Here is a 17567-nt window from a genome sequence, read left to right as displayed (position 1 = left end):
ATATTAATTAAAACGTAGTATCATGAAAAGCATACCGTCAACATCTTTGAATCCTTGAACATGGTGCAGAAATAGGTGAAGAAACGTTTGACTACACGAACGTTTATTAAAGATGACATTATAAAATAATACAAGCAATTTTACGGTAAAGACTCGCGCCGAAATTGTTGCATTCCCTTGGACTTCTTCCAATTATATGTGCAGTAATTTATATGTATAGATTATTGCATCAGAGTTTTGGCGTACATTAATAAGAGAACCCAGTAAAACGAACATGTCGCTTGTGATGATAGAAGAACAATGTTGATTGCGTAAACGAGGATGAAATTTATTGTTTCATCTGTCTCGAGGACAAAATAGCAAGGACATGGTAAAAATGATGATAGAAAAAGATAAAGAGAAAACAACATCAAAGATGAAAAGAACTAATGAGGAAAAAAAATAAACTGAAAAATCAATATTGAATGAAGGATGTAAGAAAACATGATAGAATTGAATGACAGGTTGACCTAACCGAATGACCTAAGCGACGGAAAAATTAGATCAAAAGGACCCTAGAGGGTGAGGTTAACATTCGGAACTTAAACTTTTAACTACTTAGTATGAGCTTACCACCTTGTTTACGAACTGGCATTTTTCCTGATGATAAGGACACGTATTCCAGCCAAAAGACTTTAAAATGTTGATAGAACTCCTCAAGGACAAACAGGAATAACAGCAACAATCAGTCTACTTTTTTTTATCGCACTCACTACAATGTCACTGACTTAAAATTGGTTATAATAAACCAGATGGTTCGGTTCAACATTCGTACGGTCACGAGATGTTAAAAATATTGACGATTCGCGATGAATTACGCACGAGAAACTAATATAAACACTGATAAACACACCACAAACACGGCAATATGGCGAAACGCGAGTTTAGCAGCCGGAAAACTGACTTGCGACTAGTGTGATTGGTCGATTGCGTCTTATGACGTCATGTAACGATGCCAAGCTAGAGAATGCGTCTGTTATATGTCAAATCATCCCCTTACCGTATTTACCAAGGGATGGTTTGAATCTGACTGCAAGCTCAGCGTCGTTTATAGATGAATTATTTGCCGCAATGTGTCGCTAACCGTCAATAGTCAAATATGCGCCATCTTGCAATTCATCAGAGAACTCAGAAAACAAAATTCTTTTGTTTTCGGAGAATTCAAATTAGCTACATTTCTATTTTGATAAAATAATAATTCAAGTATTGTTATTCATAATGAAAATTTTATAAAGGCTAAATATTGCTTAGAAACTTGTTCGGAAATTATCTCTCAACAAAACAAAATTGGAGCAAACAAAACATCAACGCTACTCCGGATAGTCAACAATTCCACGAAATTTATTCAGAACAGAATACTTGGAAATGTTTGAATTGAATAAATTCGGAATTTCAAAATAAATCGTATGACATACCTTTTCTGATGAATCCCATTATTCTTAGTGATATAATCCATGCAATATATTGTTGTAAAAATATACACATACACAAAAAAATTTTAAATATAAAAATAAATTTACGTATAAATGCTCACTTTCCTAAAATAAATAAAAAATCGACGCGTCAACAAAATTAAAACTTAAATAATATTTATTATAAATAATAAAACACTCTTTTTGAATAAAAACAAATTTGCACATCACTTATTTTATTAATAAAAAAAAAACACCAAAAATTAACGACACGCTCCGAACCGCTACTACTTCTAACGAAGTTCCCGGCAAAATTGAACACAAACCGACGCGAAAGCGTGCTCATCCCTACTCCTTACATATCTGCGTAAAACAAATGCGCAGTAGTATAAATTTCATAAAATGTCGAAACAAATGAATAATTACGATTCTTTAATATATAAAAATAGAGTAAATCATATTAATATAATCAAAATAGAATTTTAAAATGGGTTTTTAAAAATATATATTTTATAGAAAAATAATTCTAACGCTTCAATGATGGTGTCGGTAGATCACCTTTCGTTGGAAATACATGAACGACACTCAATTGACTTTTTTTTATTTCCATGTATATTTATATCAACTTATACTCAGTCCAGCACAACGTGCTGCAATCACTCAGCATGGTAAAATAATTAATATTTATGTCTATACTACCATTTGAAATATTGTGATTTGCAATTACTTTAATTTATTTTTTTTAAATAAATTATACAGAAAAATTTTCAAAGTTACCTGTAACATAGCTTACAATAGCCAATTATTCTAATAAAATTTTGAAACAGTCAACATAGATTTATACAATAAATAAATGGCTTTATCAATTGGTAAAAAAATACCTGAAGGAGCAATTAAACTAACACCGGAAGAAGCATTTGACCATCAATGGAAACTAATCAATAATTGGCCAAATTTCATAGATGTGTATGTAAATTGGATTGTTTACCACAATTCTTTTTTTTTGAAAATGTGTATTATAAATCAATCTTTTAAATAAATTTACTATTTCTGAATTTACTCTTTACTATGATTCAATTTCAATGCTATTATTAATGCTACAGGTGGCCTTTTTTTCTTGGAACACCCATTTTAGCAGGATTAGGGGCAATAACATCTATACGGATAAATAGTGCTATTAGATCAAAATTAAATTTACGTAATTACGGAAAAGTAATTTCTCATTATACAGTAAGCCTAGCAACATTTACAGTGATAGGATTGAGTCATCAATCGGTAAAAGATACTTATTTATTTTTTATGACATACTTATTAAACAGTACTAATTTTATGAATCTCGTTCCAAAAAGATTATTACAGAAAAAATCATAACTTTAAAGGCTTCTTGTCCTGTTTGTATTGAGACCCAAGCAATACTACTCCAATTAGGAAGCTGTGTACTTTATCCATCTATTCTCAGTTCATGTACAAACTTGTATGTAAGTAAATTTTTCTCTTGTTTTTGCCCTTATTAAATGATTAATAATATAGTAATTATTTTGATAATTTTAGATGGCCAATAAATATGCAACATATAGAATACCATATTTTGCTGATGGACAAGGAATATTCAAATTATACTTGAAATTAGTGGAATCACTGAAAAAGAAAATTGTGAGACATGTAATTTTGAACTTTATTGCTGCAGGTTTTATAACATATTTGGAGAGTGTAGCTTTAGCAAAGATCCACAAAAAATTGATGAAAAATGAAATAGAATTAAATGAAATTAATAAAATACCACCTGAAACAAATCCAAAGAAACTTTCGAATGGAAAAACATGAATTATGGACTATTAATTATAGTTGTTATATATTTTTAAACTGTTTATATATCACTTTATTGAATAGTTACATGATATCAGTTTTGAATAAAAAATTATTTAATGCATTCAAAGTGAGCAATCCAAATGTAATTATTCAATGTATCTAAACTATTGAAAATAAATAATTTCGAGGTAAGCATAAAACATCATGAATACTATAAATAATAGTATTTTTATTATTGCTCTAATAAAATTTTACAAGTTAAAAATGAATAATTTTTTTAATTTAACTTTTTTTTTTATTCATTAGATTTTATTTAAATTGCAACACATTTCATGGAAATAATTTTAGCAATTGCACTAATTTCAATTTTCTATCATCATTTAAATTATATCATTACTTAATAATATTTTTTATGTTACAAGCAACAGTATTGGCAGTTAATTGGGCGTTTAATTATATACTTTTCAAATAATTCAATTAATACATATAACAATGATTGAATTTTATGAATAAGTAACGACTATTTAAGTAAATAGAATTTAAGTAATAATGTAATAATTTTTATTAACTTCGTTTTTCTTAATATGATAGATACAACAATCAATAAATTGGCAGTGCAATAACCAGACTATGAAACGACTGGCCATCTAAATAAAGCAAAATTATTCATGTAACAAAAAAAAATCAATTTGATATTCTGCCAAATACTTGAATAATAAAATTAAATCTTTTTTTTTATCGTGGTTTATTTTACTGCTGTGTTTCTTAAACTAATGAGCATTCTGTAGTCAATATATACGACGACTATTTGAATTTTTTTCATATCAAATAATTAATATATTTATTTCATTGTTCTTTTTGTATTTTTACAACCTATGGTACTGTCTTTACAGTTTTATAGCATCATAAACCACACAACAATAAAAAAATCACCATGAGATCGTCGTCATACTTAGTACCTTATATCTATATTATCATTTTCATCAATAAGATTTTCTTAATAACTTCAACTCTTCCCATTTTTTACATTTATGAGTAAATTATCATTAAAAATTGGTGTTAGGGAATAAATTGAATAATTATTAATTAAATTCAATAAGAAAATAATAGCAATCAACTATAATCACTTTTTTTGTCAAATACATTATGCTAATTATCCATTAACTTCACAACTGTAGAAGTTTTAATTTAACATTTGAACAAATAAAACTACTCTATTATCAATCTCGTTAATCTAATTATCAGAAATTGAATAAGTTGCAATTTATTAAAAATTTAATAGAATAGTTTTTATCAAACAAAGCAAACTAATATTCAATGATTAATAACAGATAAAATGAACATTACTTGAAATAAGTAAATTATACTGATTATTATGAATGTAAAATAAAAAAAAGAAAATTATCATCTGGTAGAAGTTACGAAATTGATCTTTTTTAAGATTGCTATCATATAAGTGGACACAGTAATTACATAATTATTATAAATAAGTTGACATTACGATATGCTGTTAATGCTCGAACAAATGAGCAAATAGTAATACAAGAACAATATTATTCCATAAACAAATATAATTGAGGAAACTATTTATGTATAGTAAAACACACAAATTTTAGGCACCATTTAAACAACAAAAAGTATTTTATAAGTGTGGAAATTGCCGCCAGTTTATTATATTCATGAATAGTATCATTACTTGTTAATTTTTCTGAATAATTATTTGTATTTTATGAAAAATTATATAGCCGACTTTTAATTTTATAAATATGAAGAATATTTCGTCGGTATTAATAACGTGAAAAATTGTCTTATAGATAAAAACATATTGAATCTTACACTTGCCAACGTTCGCTGTTTATTATCTATTATATAATTTTGTTCTAAATTATTCAACTGGGGCAGAGAATTATTACAAGAAGAATCATGGACACCTAATGAATAAGGTATCACCACTGATAGTAATAATATTCTGGTCATTTGCTAGCATCGTCGATTGTGCAAGTGGGTAATGTATTCTTGATAACTCACTGTTATTTTTTCACACTGATATCGTTTTAATTTCAAACTACGTCTTAAATCAGGAGTTACTGATCCTTTGTATCCTCCTTTATGTAATAATGAATCTATCGTTTGTATCTGGTTCCAGCCTAAATAAAAATTCAATTTTTGATTATTTGTTTTTTCATTATATATAAGAAACAACTTACCTTGTTCCTCTGCAACATTTGGCAAATATGTAGCAGTCCTTTTATTTCCTTTTTCATTGTGGAACTCAATAAGAATACCATGTACTCCTAGCTCCCAATCTAAGTAATCCACGCCGTCTTCAAAGTGTCGAAGAATTGAAACACTTACATGTAATCGTGGAAATTCATCACGGGTAATTGGATTGAATCTTGAATCTTTGAACGCACTGGAGAAAGAAAAGAACAAAAAATTCATAGATAATACTGATAAAAATTCTGAACGTTATAAATAATTTCTTCACCTTGTGGCGGCATATTCCTTGAGTCCTGCATGTAAATGCATGGCATTGAATGTTCCAATGCATCCCCTCAATCGCATATCTTTCCCAATCATCCAGGTGACGAATAAAGGACTGAAAAATTAATTAAAAATAAATACACAATACTAATGAATAATTGAATTATAAAAATAAGTAATAATTCAAATAAAGAATCTCATGAATTTAACTACATATTTTACTATTTAATTATTAATAATAAAATTTATGAGCAATTAAAAAAAAACGTAAATAGATTTTAAATTACAACAGGAACGAAATTATCAAGTAATTATAACTTCATTATGCTCATATGCGTGAATAAATATTTACATAGATTAAAATTTTAATACTAACCATAGTAGCAATACTCATTCTCTGTAAAAATGTATTCTTCGATCGTCTTTATTTTGTGTTCATTCTTTTTATACAAAAGTACATAGTAGCTTTTTGAAATTTTAAATTTAAAAAAGCTTTTGGCTATAATGTATTGACATAAAAAATAAGACGTATGTTAGCAAGTTCGAACAAAGAAAGAAATGCATAGAGGTCGTGAGAGTAAAAATAAGAGGAGAACAAAGGGAGTAAGATGGCGATGAGAGAAAAATCAACCAGTCTCCAGTAAATGTAACGGAAAATGTATGTTTACAGTAGGGTAAAGGGTCGAAATCAAAACACCATTGTTTACCATATTCATATGCATATTCATATTTAATTTAGTAAAATGCAACTTACAATGCTTCATTACTAAAATTGGGTGCTTTTGGTGGGTCAAGTTGATGCAGTTGACAATATAACACATCGAAGCAATAGAAGCCCATTTCAGGATGAACGATAGATGGATTTTGAGTACCATTCATTCCATTTTGTGCCATTGCTCCTTTGTAAGCTGTGCTCGATGAATTGTTTAATTTTTGTTTTTTAGTTCCACTATCTCCAGAAGCCATGGTTATGTTTTTATTTCACTTAAATATCGAGCACAGCCCGCGAAATTTGCTGACAACCTCGCACTACCTCACACCACCACACACTATTTTGCTACAAGAGAAACTACTGTCAGTAACAAAACACTCACAGCCACACACTCAGAACTATCATCCGTAATACATAGCACACATGGATTTATCACTCATACAAAGATTAATTGTTTCTCGCAATTTACACCTGGCGGCGCTTGTGTACGAGTTAAAATTTCGAAATTCAAAATATTTTAGAAATTTTATTTTAAAAATTAAATGATTATGCAAAAACATTAGTGGTACATGTTCTTAGATAAATAAATTATTTATTTCTTTCAGTATGACAATTGTATCAATTTTTCAAATATTGTAGTCAATTGAAGTTAATTGAAATTGTTGATTTATTGTTTGATGAAAGGATTATTTTTACTTTACAAAAAGATCAATTTTATAATTTACAAAATTCCACCGTAACTTATTGTACAATTTAAACATGCTTATATTTACTGTACAGTTTTTTTTCAGAATAAGGAAAGTAATTACAAAAACTCAAATTCATTGTAAAATAAAATGAAAAATAAAAGTAAATGAAAGAATAAAATAACTATTCAAACTTAATGTTTAATATCTACTAAAAATAAAAAATTAATCATTTTTGACATATAATTGCAATAATTTCTCAATATCTTCAGTTGAGAATATATTACACGCAGAACTTATTTGCGTTGCAAGTTGTGTTAGATTATTTTTATATTTTTCAAGATCCTGCTCAGTAACAACAAGAAAAAGTCTTAACTCATCATCTTCATCTGAGGGGTCTACTGAGACATCTGGATCCACAGTGAGAATCATTTTTTGCTCTTGATTCTGATCTTGCGTATTCTGATCTTCAATTGATGTAACTGCATCTTCATTACATGCATCTTCAGATTCAAGTGGTAAACTTTCCTCTTCTAATTGTTCATCATTTTCATCTCCATTATTTCCAGTCATATTTTCTACAATAATTTTCTCTGCGGTTTCTTCAAATGTTTTTGTATCACCAATTGCTAAAATAATCTTATGAGCAAACCAAACGTAACAAGGAATTGACCCATGAACTGTGGATTTATGATTTGCAGCTTCTGAACCAGTGTTAAAATGTGCATCACAGAGTGCACACAATTTATCATGTACATTAGCATTATGTAATCGATATTGTTCAGAAGTTTCGAAGGCTGATGAACATCTTGGACAAGCAATAAGATTAAAGTTTAATTCTAAATGTCTTTGATACTCACAAAGAGCTAATAAATGTTTTGTTCCCAATAATTTGATAAGCTCTTCTGTATCCTTCTCAATATCATTTTCTTTCGTTTCAGAATTATTAACTCCTTTAGGTTCATTAGTCTTATTAGTTTTGAGATGTTGATCGATAATATGTCTCACGAGATTCCCCGTATCATACATCCGATAGCAAAGCTGACAAATTTCAACAGCTGAAGTATGAGCTCGATTGATATGAAGCTTTAATCCTGATTTTGACAAAAAGTACAACTTACACATACTGCATTGATAAATTTTGTCATCTTCCGATTTTTTTTCTTTCGTATGAAATTTAAGATATTTTGAAATATCTTCATCTTCTGATTCTTCTTTTCCCTCTTCTAGAGTAGATTTACGCAGCAGCACATCTTCTTGAAGAACTTCGATATTTGTAAAATTCTTAATACTCGTTATTTCCTTGGATTGTTTACTTTCTGCTAATTTTGAATAATTAGATGCATTTTTAGTTATTTTCAAACTATCAATGTTTACAGTAGAATTTTCTACCGCAATATCTGATGGTTCCGGTGGACAAATATGGGGATAGCAATTCTTATTTTGTACATGTCTTAATAACATTGTTTTTGTTAAAAATTTTTTTTCACACGTTGGACAAATATGTGGTCCTGGTAATTCGTAATGTTTTTCAGTATTATGAAGCCGAAGAGCAATACTAGATGGAAATGATTCATTACACTGTTTACATGTCCAAGATGTAACATTTGAACACACATGAAGATTAACCATTTCTAAAGACGTTAAAATTTTACAACAGTTTTCACAGATGTGTACCATCGACTCATCATCATGGACAAAATATCTATGACGAATATAGCTTTGTAACATTTTAAATCGTTGAGAACAATGTAAACAAAACCAATCATGTGTACGTCTCTCTCCAGAAACAGTAGTGGTAAGAGTTGTGACAGTAGATGTGGTAGGAGTTGGTGTTGAAGTACGGGGAGGTTGACTATCACTAGGATCCTCATGAACTAAATAAAAATGTTTACTTAATTCTCTGATTGAATCGAATTCTCTGTTGCATCGTTTACAGGTCTTTCGTAATTCATGAAAATTTTTTTCTGTGTTATTTTCTGATATAAAGCTTTTACCTCTTAAATTTTGTAAGAGTCTTAATGAAGAAGTTAATACTTCAGGGTTTGGTTCAGGAAATGGATACCACGAACTTTCTTCAATAGGTTTAACATCTTTATGAGTCTTTTTAATATGATCAACGTAATCTTTACATGAATTGAAAACTAATTCACAACTCATACATCTTATTGGTGTATTTCTATTCTTTGTTGTACTTTTTAATGGTGCTGACTCTTCGTTATTTGATGCTTTACATAAAAAGTTTGTAGTAGATAAACGTCTTAAATATTCAGGTTTACCAATGGTTAATCGCTCTTTAAAAGTTGACGTTATTTCATGAGCATTGAGAACATGATAATTAAATCTACTATAATAAAGAAATGTTTTATGACAAATTGAACACTCATAATTCGAATTAACGACTCCATTTCCTTGATCAAAATTTTGATCAGTTGTTGAAAATGTTTTAACGGGTTTTAAATTTTTAATACATTCACAATTTAAATGAGAGTAAGCTACATGCTTTTCTAGAGTTGTTTTCATTGCAAATTTACGATTACAAAACAAACATTTAATCAGTTCTTTATCTCCTTCAGTAACTTTCATACATTTTTGGTCCATCAAACAAAATATTTCATTACACATATAACAATAAACTGCGCTTCTTACTTCATTACTTTTTACGTTAGTTGTTGTTGGTTTTTGTACAATTGGAGTAGCAAATTTATCTAGATATGTTCTACACATGGTTGACTTATTTGGTGTAGAAATTTTGGGCATTTTTCCTTCATTATTTGTTATTTTTTTTGCTAATTCATGGTTGCTATTCGACATAGCATAACATGTAGTACTAATAATATCACTTGAGCCCTTATTCGAATTGTTCGTAATTTCATTACAATTATCGTTTTTTACAGATGGATTATTTTCAACATTATATTCAAATGAATCATCATCAATTATAATTTTATCAACATTACCATCACCAATACTAATAAATTCAGTAGTTAATTCAGCTTCAGAATTTTCTTTAGTAGATGCAAGACTACTATTTTCAGTTGTTAATTCTTGAAATTCATTAAAAGCAGATTGATTGGAAACTGATGAGTCTGCAACAGTTTCTTGTAAAAGTTCTGAATTATTATCACAGTTATTATAATTATCATTCGAATGTTTTTGTGATTTACTGGAAGAATTAGATTCGTCATGATTTTGGTCTAAAAAATCTACATGTTCAGAACTTTCTTCGATTTCAACTGTTGATGTAGGATATTGTAAATTATTTTTTTCTGAATCAATTACGCTTTCGTTATGAGAATTAGTGGAATTGCCATTATCTTTACTTGATTCCAATTGTTCTCTCATCCATTTCCTTCTGGCAATTTTTCTTTGAGAGGTTCTTATAACTGTTTTATTATCCAATTTACCGAATAATTTATTGGTTATTTGTAAATACTTTTTTAAATAAAACAGCCTACGATGTTTTAATTTTTTTGGCTTACCTTTACTGTGGCTGGAGATTTGTTGAAGAATATCTTTTTTTGAATTGACATTATTATCATGATCATTTGAAACATGATCACGTAATTCGTCTTCATTTAAAAAACTTTCATTACATAAATCGCAAACAATTAAATCAGGTAATTCTGGATGCGATGATATGAGATGCTCACGTAAATGTAATTTTTCGTAAAATTGTTCATTGCATACAATACATTTTATACTTTCTGAATCACTATCAGAAATTTCAATTGTTTCATCTTTAATATTCATTTTATTATGATTATCAATGTTGGTTTCATTGGAACTTGAATTGTCTTTATTTTTATGCTTTAAATTTATTTGACTTTGATTTTTATTCAATGTTTTGCTATTTGGCACTTGATTACTGTTTATTTTTGACGAGTTAATCATTTTTTATACAATCGATTAATTTCTTGATTACTTTTTCGTATTTAATTTCTATAAATTAATACTCTTTATTCAATTTCATGTTATTGTGCAGTTACCTGAAATTAATAAACAAATTTGAACCACTGATTACTATTACAATTAATGATAACCAAAATATTATTACCTTTTTTGTAAACTACTTTTTTATTTGAAAATTAGTCATAGATAATAAATGATAAAATTTTCAAGGACTTTTACTCGTCAATTATTTTTCATGTGTTTTTGTCATCTTTGGTATCAATCTAATCTAAAAAACATAAGCAAACCATTAGAAAAATTTAAATGTACGTAATAGAAGTCACGTAAAAAACTTTAAATTTAATATCGTAGATATACATTAATAAATAATGAATAAAAATTGCACATATTTAACCTTTTATATTAGTAGAACATGATAGACCAATTCATTAAAAATCATACAGAAGCAGATCATTTTAGCAAACAAAACCAAAAAAATACGCAAAATTATGATAAACGAATGATTAACTTTGTAAATGAAAACAAACTTACTATATTTTTTTAAATTGCGAACCGTATTAAATATAGCATAAATATGTATAAAGTCAATATTTACGATGATATAAACACTTATAGTAATCTAAACTCCATACAACGACATACAATATATAGCACAATATAGTATGGCTGGTGACAATTGATATAGAGTTTGCTAAAATTTCTACAACCAAAGTCTTATGGACGTCTGAAGAAAAGAATGTGAAATCACATTTAGTGCTTGGAACTTGAGGAAATCCACAACGTCAATTTATGGGTACTGTTTTTTGGCAACGTCGCACAAACAGGAGTGTATAGAGCTTTATGATTGAGATGATAAGCTAATAAAATAATTTTTTAAGGTTATAAAATAATTGAATTATTATTATAAAAATAAAGATGGTAATTGTTATTAAAATAATATACTCTAGTAAATCAGATTCAAGAAAAAGTGGTAATGAATATAGTAAGAATCAGAAAATTTTTGCAAAACCGCCAATTTTATTAGCACACTATCTATTCGGTCTAGAATTCGTACACTGGTTTGTCGGTAACAAAGAAGTAGATAAAATCAATGTTCAATAAAAATGAACATCGCTACAGTTACCGACATGTTTCGTTCATCTTTCTCAAGTTTCAGGAGTTATTTTACGCTAAATAGATGTCGCAAGTTGCAAAATCTATGCTTCGAGGTTTGTTGTCTTGTTTGGCATGTTGCAAATGTCCACGTGTTTTGAAGAATTTTATAACATTATTTATTCCTGTTTTTCTTTAAATGATCGATTATTTTATTCAATTTTTATAGTTTTAAGTAGTACTTTAATTAAATCAAGTAATTATTTATAGGAAGCTTGAAGTTGTTTGTAACAACTACAACATAAAAGGTTATATTTTGTACTTTGTTTTGGTGCCTTGACATAAGAAAATATTTAGGAAACTTATAAAAATGGTAAGTCATAAATTAAAATATTTCTTTCGTATTATAATATTATTTATTGAAATTAATTATTGAACTAATAATTTGTTCTGCAGCCAAGCAGCAAAAAGGAGGCTTTTGGAAAGCAAAAAAAAGTATTACATCCTAACAGCAGGAAGATGTTAGCTATTACAAAAAAAAATAATCGGTAAATAATCATTACAAGCAATCAAATTTTATATAATTGCATACAGAACTATTTATTCATATTATTTATTTAAATATTTATAAATTCGTTATTTTCAGAGCTATTCATAAAGAACAATCAAAACTAGCTGGAACAATAAAACAGAATTTAATTAGAGAAAAAATATTATGGATTCAAGAACATATGGTTCCAGATATTTGTCCTTATACACCTGAACTGACTGCAGAACTTTTAGAGAAGTAAATGAAAAAATTTCTATCATATAAAAATATAAATAATTTAAAAATAAAATGTTCGTGAAGTAGAACAGAACTTTTCCATTATTTCTCTCGATTTGTTAAATAGATATATTGCTCGACATGATGAAGAACTGGATTTGATAGCCCAGAAAAACAAAGTACCGAATAAAAAAAATCGAAGTCATGCAAGTCGTGAAGATATTCTTAGGATGAATAAAGAACGAGACCACGACGAATATAATGGCTGTGGAATAGGTAACTACTTGCTTCAATCTTAAATAAATATTTTTTCTATAAACTACTGACTGAACATACAGCAAAGGATTATTATTTATATAGTTTATAAATGAAACTCATTGAAACCAGTATATCTACTGACACAAAAAAATGAAATGATAATTATTTTACTTTCATTCGAGTTGATTCTCAGTGTGTTAAACAATCAATTAACTAATGAATTCTGATGTATGAGACGTTATTTTAAGTATTGATTAGTAGACAATTAATTGATCAGGATTTCTGGAAATTGATATCGATACTTTTACCAATTAGTCAGATATTGAAAGTTTGTTTATATGGTTTAGTTTATTAACAAATTGAGGATTTGAGTTCTTCTATAGAAATCTAACGGTTCAATGTCATATTTATTTATCTAAGAATATTTACTTTCAAAATAATCAATCACAAAACAATAAGAGCACATCATGTAAATAAGTTTCGGGTATTTATATAATTTTGGTTATTAGTTTTTTAAATTCAAATTCACATGTGAGTTGTTAAAAATACATGAATTATATTGGACATGATAAATGTAAATTGAAATAGCTAAGTTAAATGTAATTATAAGAAATTGAAGTTTATTACATTCTAAAACATAAAATCAGTAATTAATTGTACGAATAAATTATTCAGTTTAAATTATCTATGTTTAGTCACATCAGTATGAAATAGGGTACTTGATTATTTTACACGTGTAGTTAAATTTCACTTATAAAAATGTGTCGGTACTTTACAGAAATACCCAACATCCTGAATTCTACTCAGTGTGAAATGTTGCGCAAATGGGACGGAGACGTGCGCTACCTCCCGAACTTTGTATTTCGCCGATTTGGTAAGCGACACGTGGAGGAAATGCAAAGAAAAATATTAAAATCCGAGAGCAAACCAGTGAAGCCAAAGATTGATACAACAGCATCTTCGGAAAAAGAAACTGATCAAAAACGTAAACACAATGATCAAAAGTTGAAAACTGATTTAACAAAAATGGATACTGATTAATCATTGAAGAAATATATATTTTATTTAATAATTCCGTGCAATTGTGTATTGATTTTTCAACCTATAATTATTGAAGAGGATCAAAAGAAAAATTGAGAGGTAAGAGAAAATAAAATAAAATGCTGGAACGTGACCTGACGACATGGTTTTTTTAATCGAACCAAAGATGATGGCAGACGAAAAAGGCCGGTGGGTCTTTTCGAGTGAAACTCAGCGTGGATCTGGGAAGAAATTCGAAATACCTGTCGGCAAATGATCAGAGGACATATGGAAGTATCTACGGTTATTCATTATTTATTATCCTCTTACGAGTAATTCTACGGGGGGAGATGCCGCGGGCCAAGCGCGAGTCGCGCGTTCCACTAACCCGAATCCCCAAATCATGAGAGTTCCTATCTCCTGCAGCCGCATTCTTCGCTTTTTCCCTTTCACGATGGCCTTTGATGATAGGTTGTCGTATCATTTAGCATCATAAGAAGTTCATGCAAGGTCTTGAATAAATTATGAGTGATAATAAACCAGACTTATTTGTCATCATCATTTTTAGGTAATTTTGTTCTCGTTATAATTTGATTTCATTCTAACGAATAGAGGACACACTAATGATGGTAACGACCTATCGATGAAGTTCCGATCGTGGAAGAATTTCTCTTAACACCACGAGAAGAGGCAAAGACAAGGAGTGAGAGCAGGAGGGGAGGATCACGTAGCAAATAGTGAAAGTTAGCGAGGCTGAGCAACAGACTTGTGTCTTGGTGGAATAAAATCACCTTATGGATACAAATACGATGTCTTGCATCTCTTTCTTTTTCCCTCATTCTCTCACCGTCACCTTAACGTGATATTAAACTCTTGTGGGACTCTATTTATACTGTTAACCGTAATAATTTGTCTTGCGGGAACACGTTACGTAGAATTTACTCAGCATTGTCATATAACACTGTAAAGAATCAACATTAAAGAGTCAAAGTGCAGAGTTCATTTGGTTACTGTGAAGGAAAATTTGCCGGAAGTAATATACATTTTATAACAACTTTTATATCGTCGCGTGCCGATGAAGAATAAATGCACCCCAGGTGAAGTTTTGATGTTGTCTTACATGACTGCAATTACCTATGCCGAAGGGATCTCTTATGCTGGTAACCTTGCGGTTTCCGTAATTTCTAGTGATACTATAAGTTCGAAGCACTCTGGAATATCTGATTCATAAGCTTGAGGGAAGCGCTGGATCACTGGCTTTGAAGAGATTACAATGCTATTTTGCAGATCAAGATGAGAGAATCATAGAAGATTGAAGGATTTACATATCGGTTCAGATGATTATTGAACATTTACCGTCAGTACCTATCATGGAAAATGTTTATACGTATCAACTAGTTTAATAAAGATTATGAATACTTAATGACTTAATGCACAATTTAATAAAAAAAGAATTAAGTCTTCTCGTACATTATAAAGAGAAAATTATTCATGAAAATAATAAAATTGGAATTTAAAAAATGTTTTTTAAATATTATTGATGATTGTGAGGAATTCTATAAGCATTTTTAATGTCAAAATAGTTAAGAGAAAGTATCATAAAAAATATTTGAATTTAAATAATACTTGATCTAACACTATATTTTATGGAGTAATTTTCCACCAGACTAATTTATTTATTTAAGACAACCTTCAGCATTTTTCCATTTACTGTAAGTTAGCAAGCTAGTAAAGATATATTAAGTCGTTGAAATTGTAAACCTAAATAGATTAACAGATAATAACTATTACAACGTAATTGTTTCTAGATTGTTATAGCATTAGGGCGTGTTTAACGGTTGATACAATTATAGTCTACAGTCTATATTAAGAAGTGACATCAAGATATTGGTTGTCACTTAGTGCGAAAAATACAAGTGACTGGGGCCCCAGATGAAAGTAATGGTGTGGAGATTGGATAATGGAGAATCGAGCGTGAAAATCGAAATTCCAATACGTAAATGCGTGCATTAAGAACTGTACTTGCAAGATATTATAAGAAAGCATTTGAACGCCTAGAGTGGGAAAACCGGAAGCACTCAAGTATCACGGTTACGCCTTCTTGCATCATAAAATTTATGAATTTCCTTTCTTTTCTTCCTTTCTTTCTAAAAAGACGAAATGTGCATTACTTGTAGTAGAGTGAGCATCAAGTTTACACGCTGATACTCATCAACACTATTATTAATTCATCATAAGAAACATCACCCACATTTTGTACTAAGTGAAAATTTATAAAAACTAGCAATCTTTTTAGACATATCTTGTGTGAAATTGTAAAAGTTGATGGGTCTAAATGAAATGGATTGGAAGGAAAATCATTTCAGATGATTATATGTACGTTAGAAAGTGCTACTGCCAGATAAGTAGCCTACTAATGACATTCAAGATATATCAATGAACTCATTCCATCAACAAATTGACAGTTTTATTTAACGATAAAACTAAAAAACATCTCAGGAATTTTTTATGGTAATAATTGGGTCAGATAGAAACTATTTCAAGGTAACTCATGTCGCAGGAAATGTCTGATCAATCATGAAAAGAGGTGGTGGATGCAGAAGAAGAAGAAAAGCTACTTCAGCGGTGGTCAGTCGTGCGAATATTCTGAAGAGCATCAAAGTCTCAGCCGAATGGATTCTGAGGAGTGTCGAGCACCACCTTTTCCGTGTCCTCAAATGTAGGTCCTTAGGTCGCTCCCACCTGTGTATATCCCTCCAGCATTGCGCCAGGTCCACCTGACTCGTTTCCTCATCTGTCTAATTTTTTCCACTTCATTCAATGTTTTTCCAACATCTCTGAGATCTCTAGATCGTTTCTAGCTGGATTTTTGCCATGTCTCGGTACTAACGGGTGATCAGGTACGTTACCATTTGCACGCAACAACTTGTCAACACACATGCGTGTCTACGAGACAGTTTTAAAGCGTTCACACATTTGTAGACTTGTGTACACGTAAAGAAATACGGTACTTGAAGTAGTCCTACTCGATCGACCCATACCTACCTCACACGTCTGTGCATCTCTTCTCTCCTCTGATTTCTTTGCCTTCTCCAATACTCGTACTCTTATATGAGAATCAACAACTGAGAGAGAAAGAGGTCGAAGAAAGAAAGAAGTTGATGGAGGGAGACAGAATGAAACGAAGCTACGACCACCACGGGGTACACCTTTCTCCGGTTGCCGCTGCTTACCGCGATTCTTGCTTCTCGCGGATAAGTCAGTCCTCACCGGGACACAGACTGAGCAAGTTATATCGAACCACGAAAATCGGCTGATGAAAGTCAGATATTAATTTGTACATTTTTTATTTATTCATGATTATTTAATTGGCAAGA

General features: G+C 29.7%; 4 protein-coding genes across 7 annotated transcripts; 2 read left to right on the top strand and 2 right to left on the bottom strand.

Moving 5' to 3' along the window:
- Positions 1-1991: 1991 nt before the first annotated feature.
- LOC118066129 (uncharacterized) lies at positions 1992-3381 on the top strand. The gene is made up of 5 exons (XM_035081928.1): positions 1992-2119; positions 2211-2417; positions 2555-2726; positions 2801-2929; positions 3003-3381. Exons 2-5 carry the CDS (start codon positions 2305-2307, stop codon positions 3273-3275), a joined length of 687 nt encoding a protein of 228 aa, XP_034937819.1. The 5' UTR covers positions 1992-2119; positions 2211-2304; the 3' UTR covers positions 3276-3381.
- A 417-nt stretch (positions 3382-3798) lies between these two features.
- On the bottom strand, positions 3799-6900 carry LOC118066128 (AMME syndrome candidate gene 1 protein homolog). The gene is made up of 4 exons (XM_035081927.1): positions 6499-6900; positions 5749-5859; positions 5468-5673; positions 3799-5407 (listed from the first exon to the last, which is right to left on the bottom strand). The coding sequence occupies exons 1-4, from the start codon at positions 6708-6710 to the stop codon at positions 5241-5243; spliced, it is 696 nt and encodes a 231-aa protein (XP_034937818.1). The 5' UTR covers positions 6711-6900; the 3' UTR covers positions 3799-5240.
- A 226-nt stretch (positions 6901-7126) lies between these two features.
- On the bottom strand, positions 7127-12095 carry LOC118066125 (zinc finger protein Xfin-like). 4 transcript variants are annotated; one of them, XM_035081924.1, is made up of 4 exons: positions 11586-12093; positions 11200-11322; positions 10625-11131; positions 7127-10528 (listed from the first exon to the last, which is right to left on the bottom strand). In XM_035081924.1, the coding sequence occupies exons 3-4, from the start codon at positions 11034-11036 to the stop codon at positions 7368-7370; spliced, it is 3573 nt and encodes a 1190-aa protein (XP_034937815.1). In that variant the 5' UTR covers positions 11037-11131; positions 11200-11322; positions 11586-12093; the 3' UTR covers positions 7127-7367. The 4 variants fall into 4 exon arrangements, with proteins under 4 accessions (XP_034937815.1, XP_034937814.1, XP_034937812.1 ...); XM_035081923.1 differs by having other exon boundaries at positions 7128-11131; positions 11586-11911; positions 11997-12095; XM_035081921.1 differs by having other exon boundaries at positions 7128-11131; positions 11586-12092.
- Positions 12096-12241: 146 nt separating this feature from the next.
- On the top strand, positions 12242-14242 carry LOC118066127 (translation machinery-associated protein 16). Its single transcript, XM_035081925.1, has 6 exons — positions 12242-12262; positions 12417-12519; positions 12603-12694; positions 12793-12933; positions 13040-13188; positions 13949-14242. The coding sequence occupies exons 2-6, from the start codon at positions 12517-12519 to the stop codon at positions 14209-14211; spliced, it is 648 nt and encodes a 215-aa protein (XP_034937816.1). The 5' UTR covers positions 12242-12262; positions 12417-12516; the 3' UTR covers positions 14212-14242.
- Positions 14243-17567: the final 3325 nt, after the last annotated feature.

Source organism: Chelonus insularis, unplaced genomic scaffold (assembly GCF_013357705.1).
Source record: "Chelonus insularis isolate UGA/USDA-ARS -01 unplaced genomic scaffold, ASM1335770v1 contig_328_pilon, whole genome shotgun sequence".
NCBI lineage: Eukaryota > Metazoa > Arthropoda > Insecta > Hymenoptera > Braconidae > Chelonus > Chelonus insularis.
The sequence above is the reverse complement of the archived record's forward strand: the minus strand, read 5'-3'. Positions and strand labels throughout refer to the sequence as shown.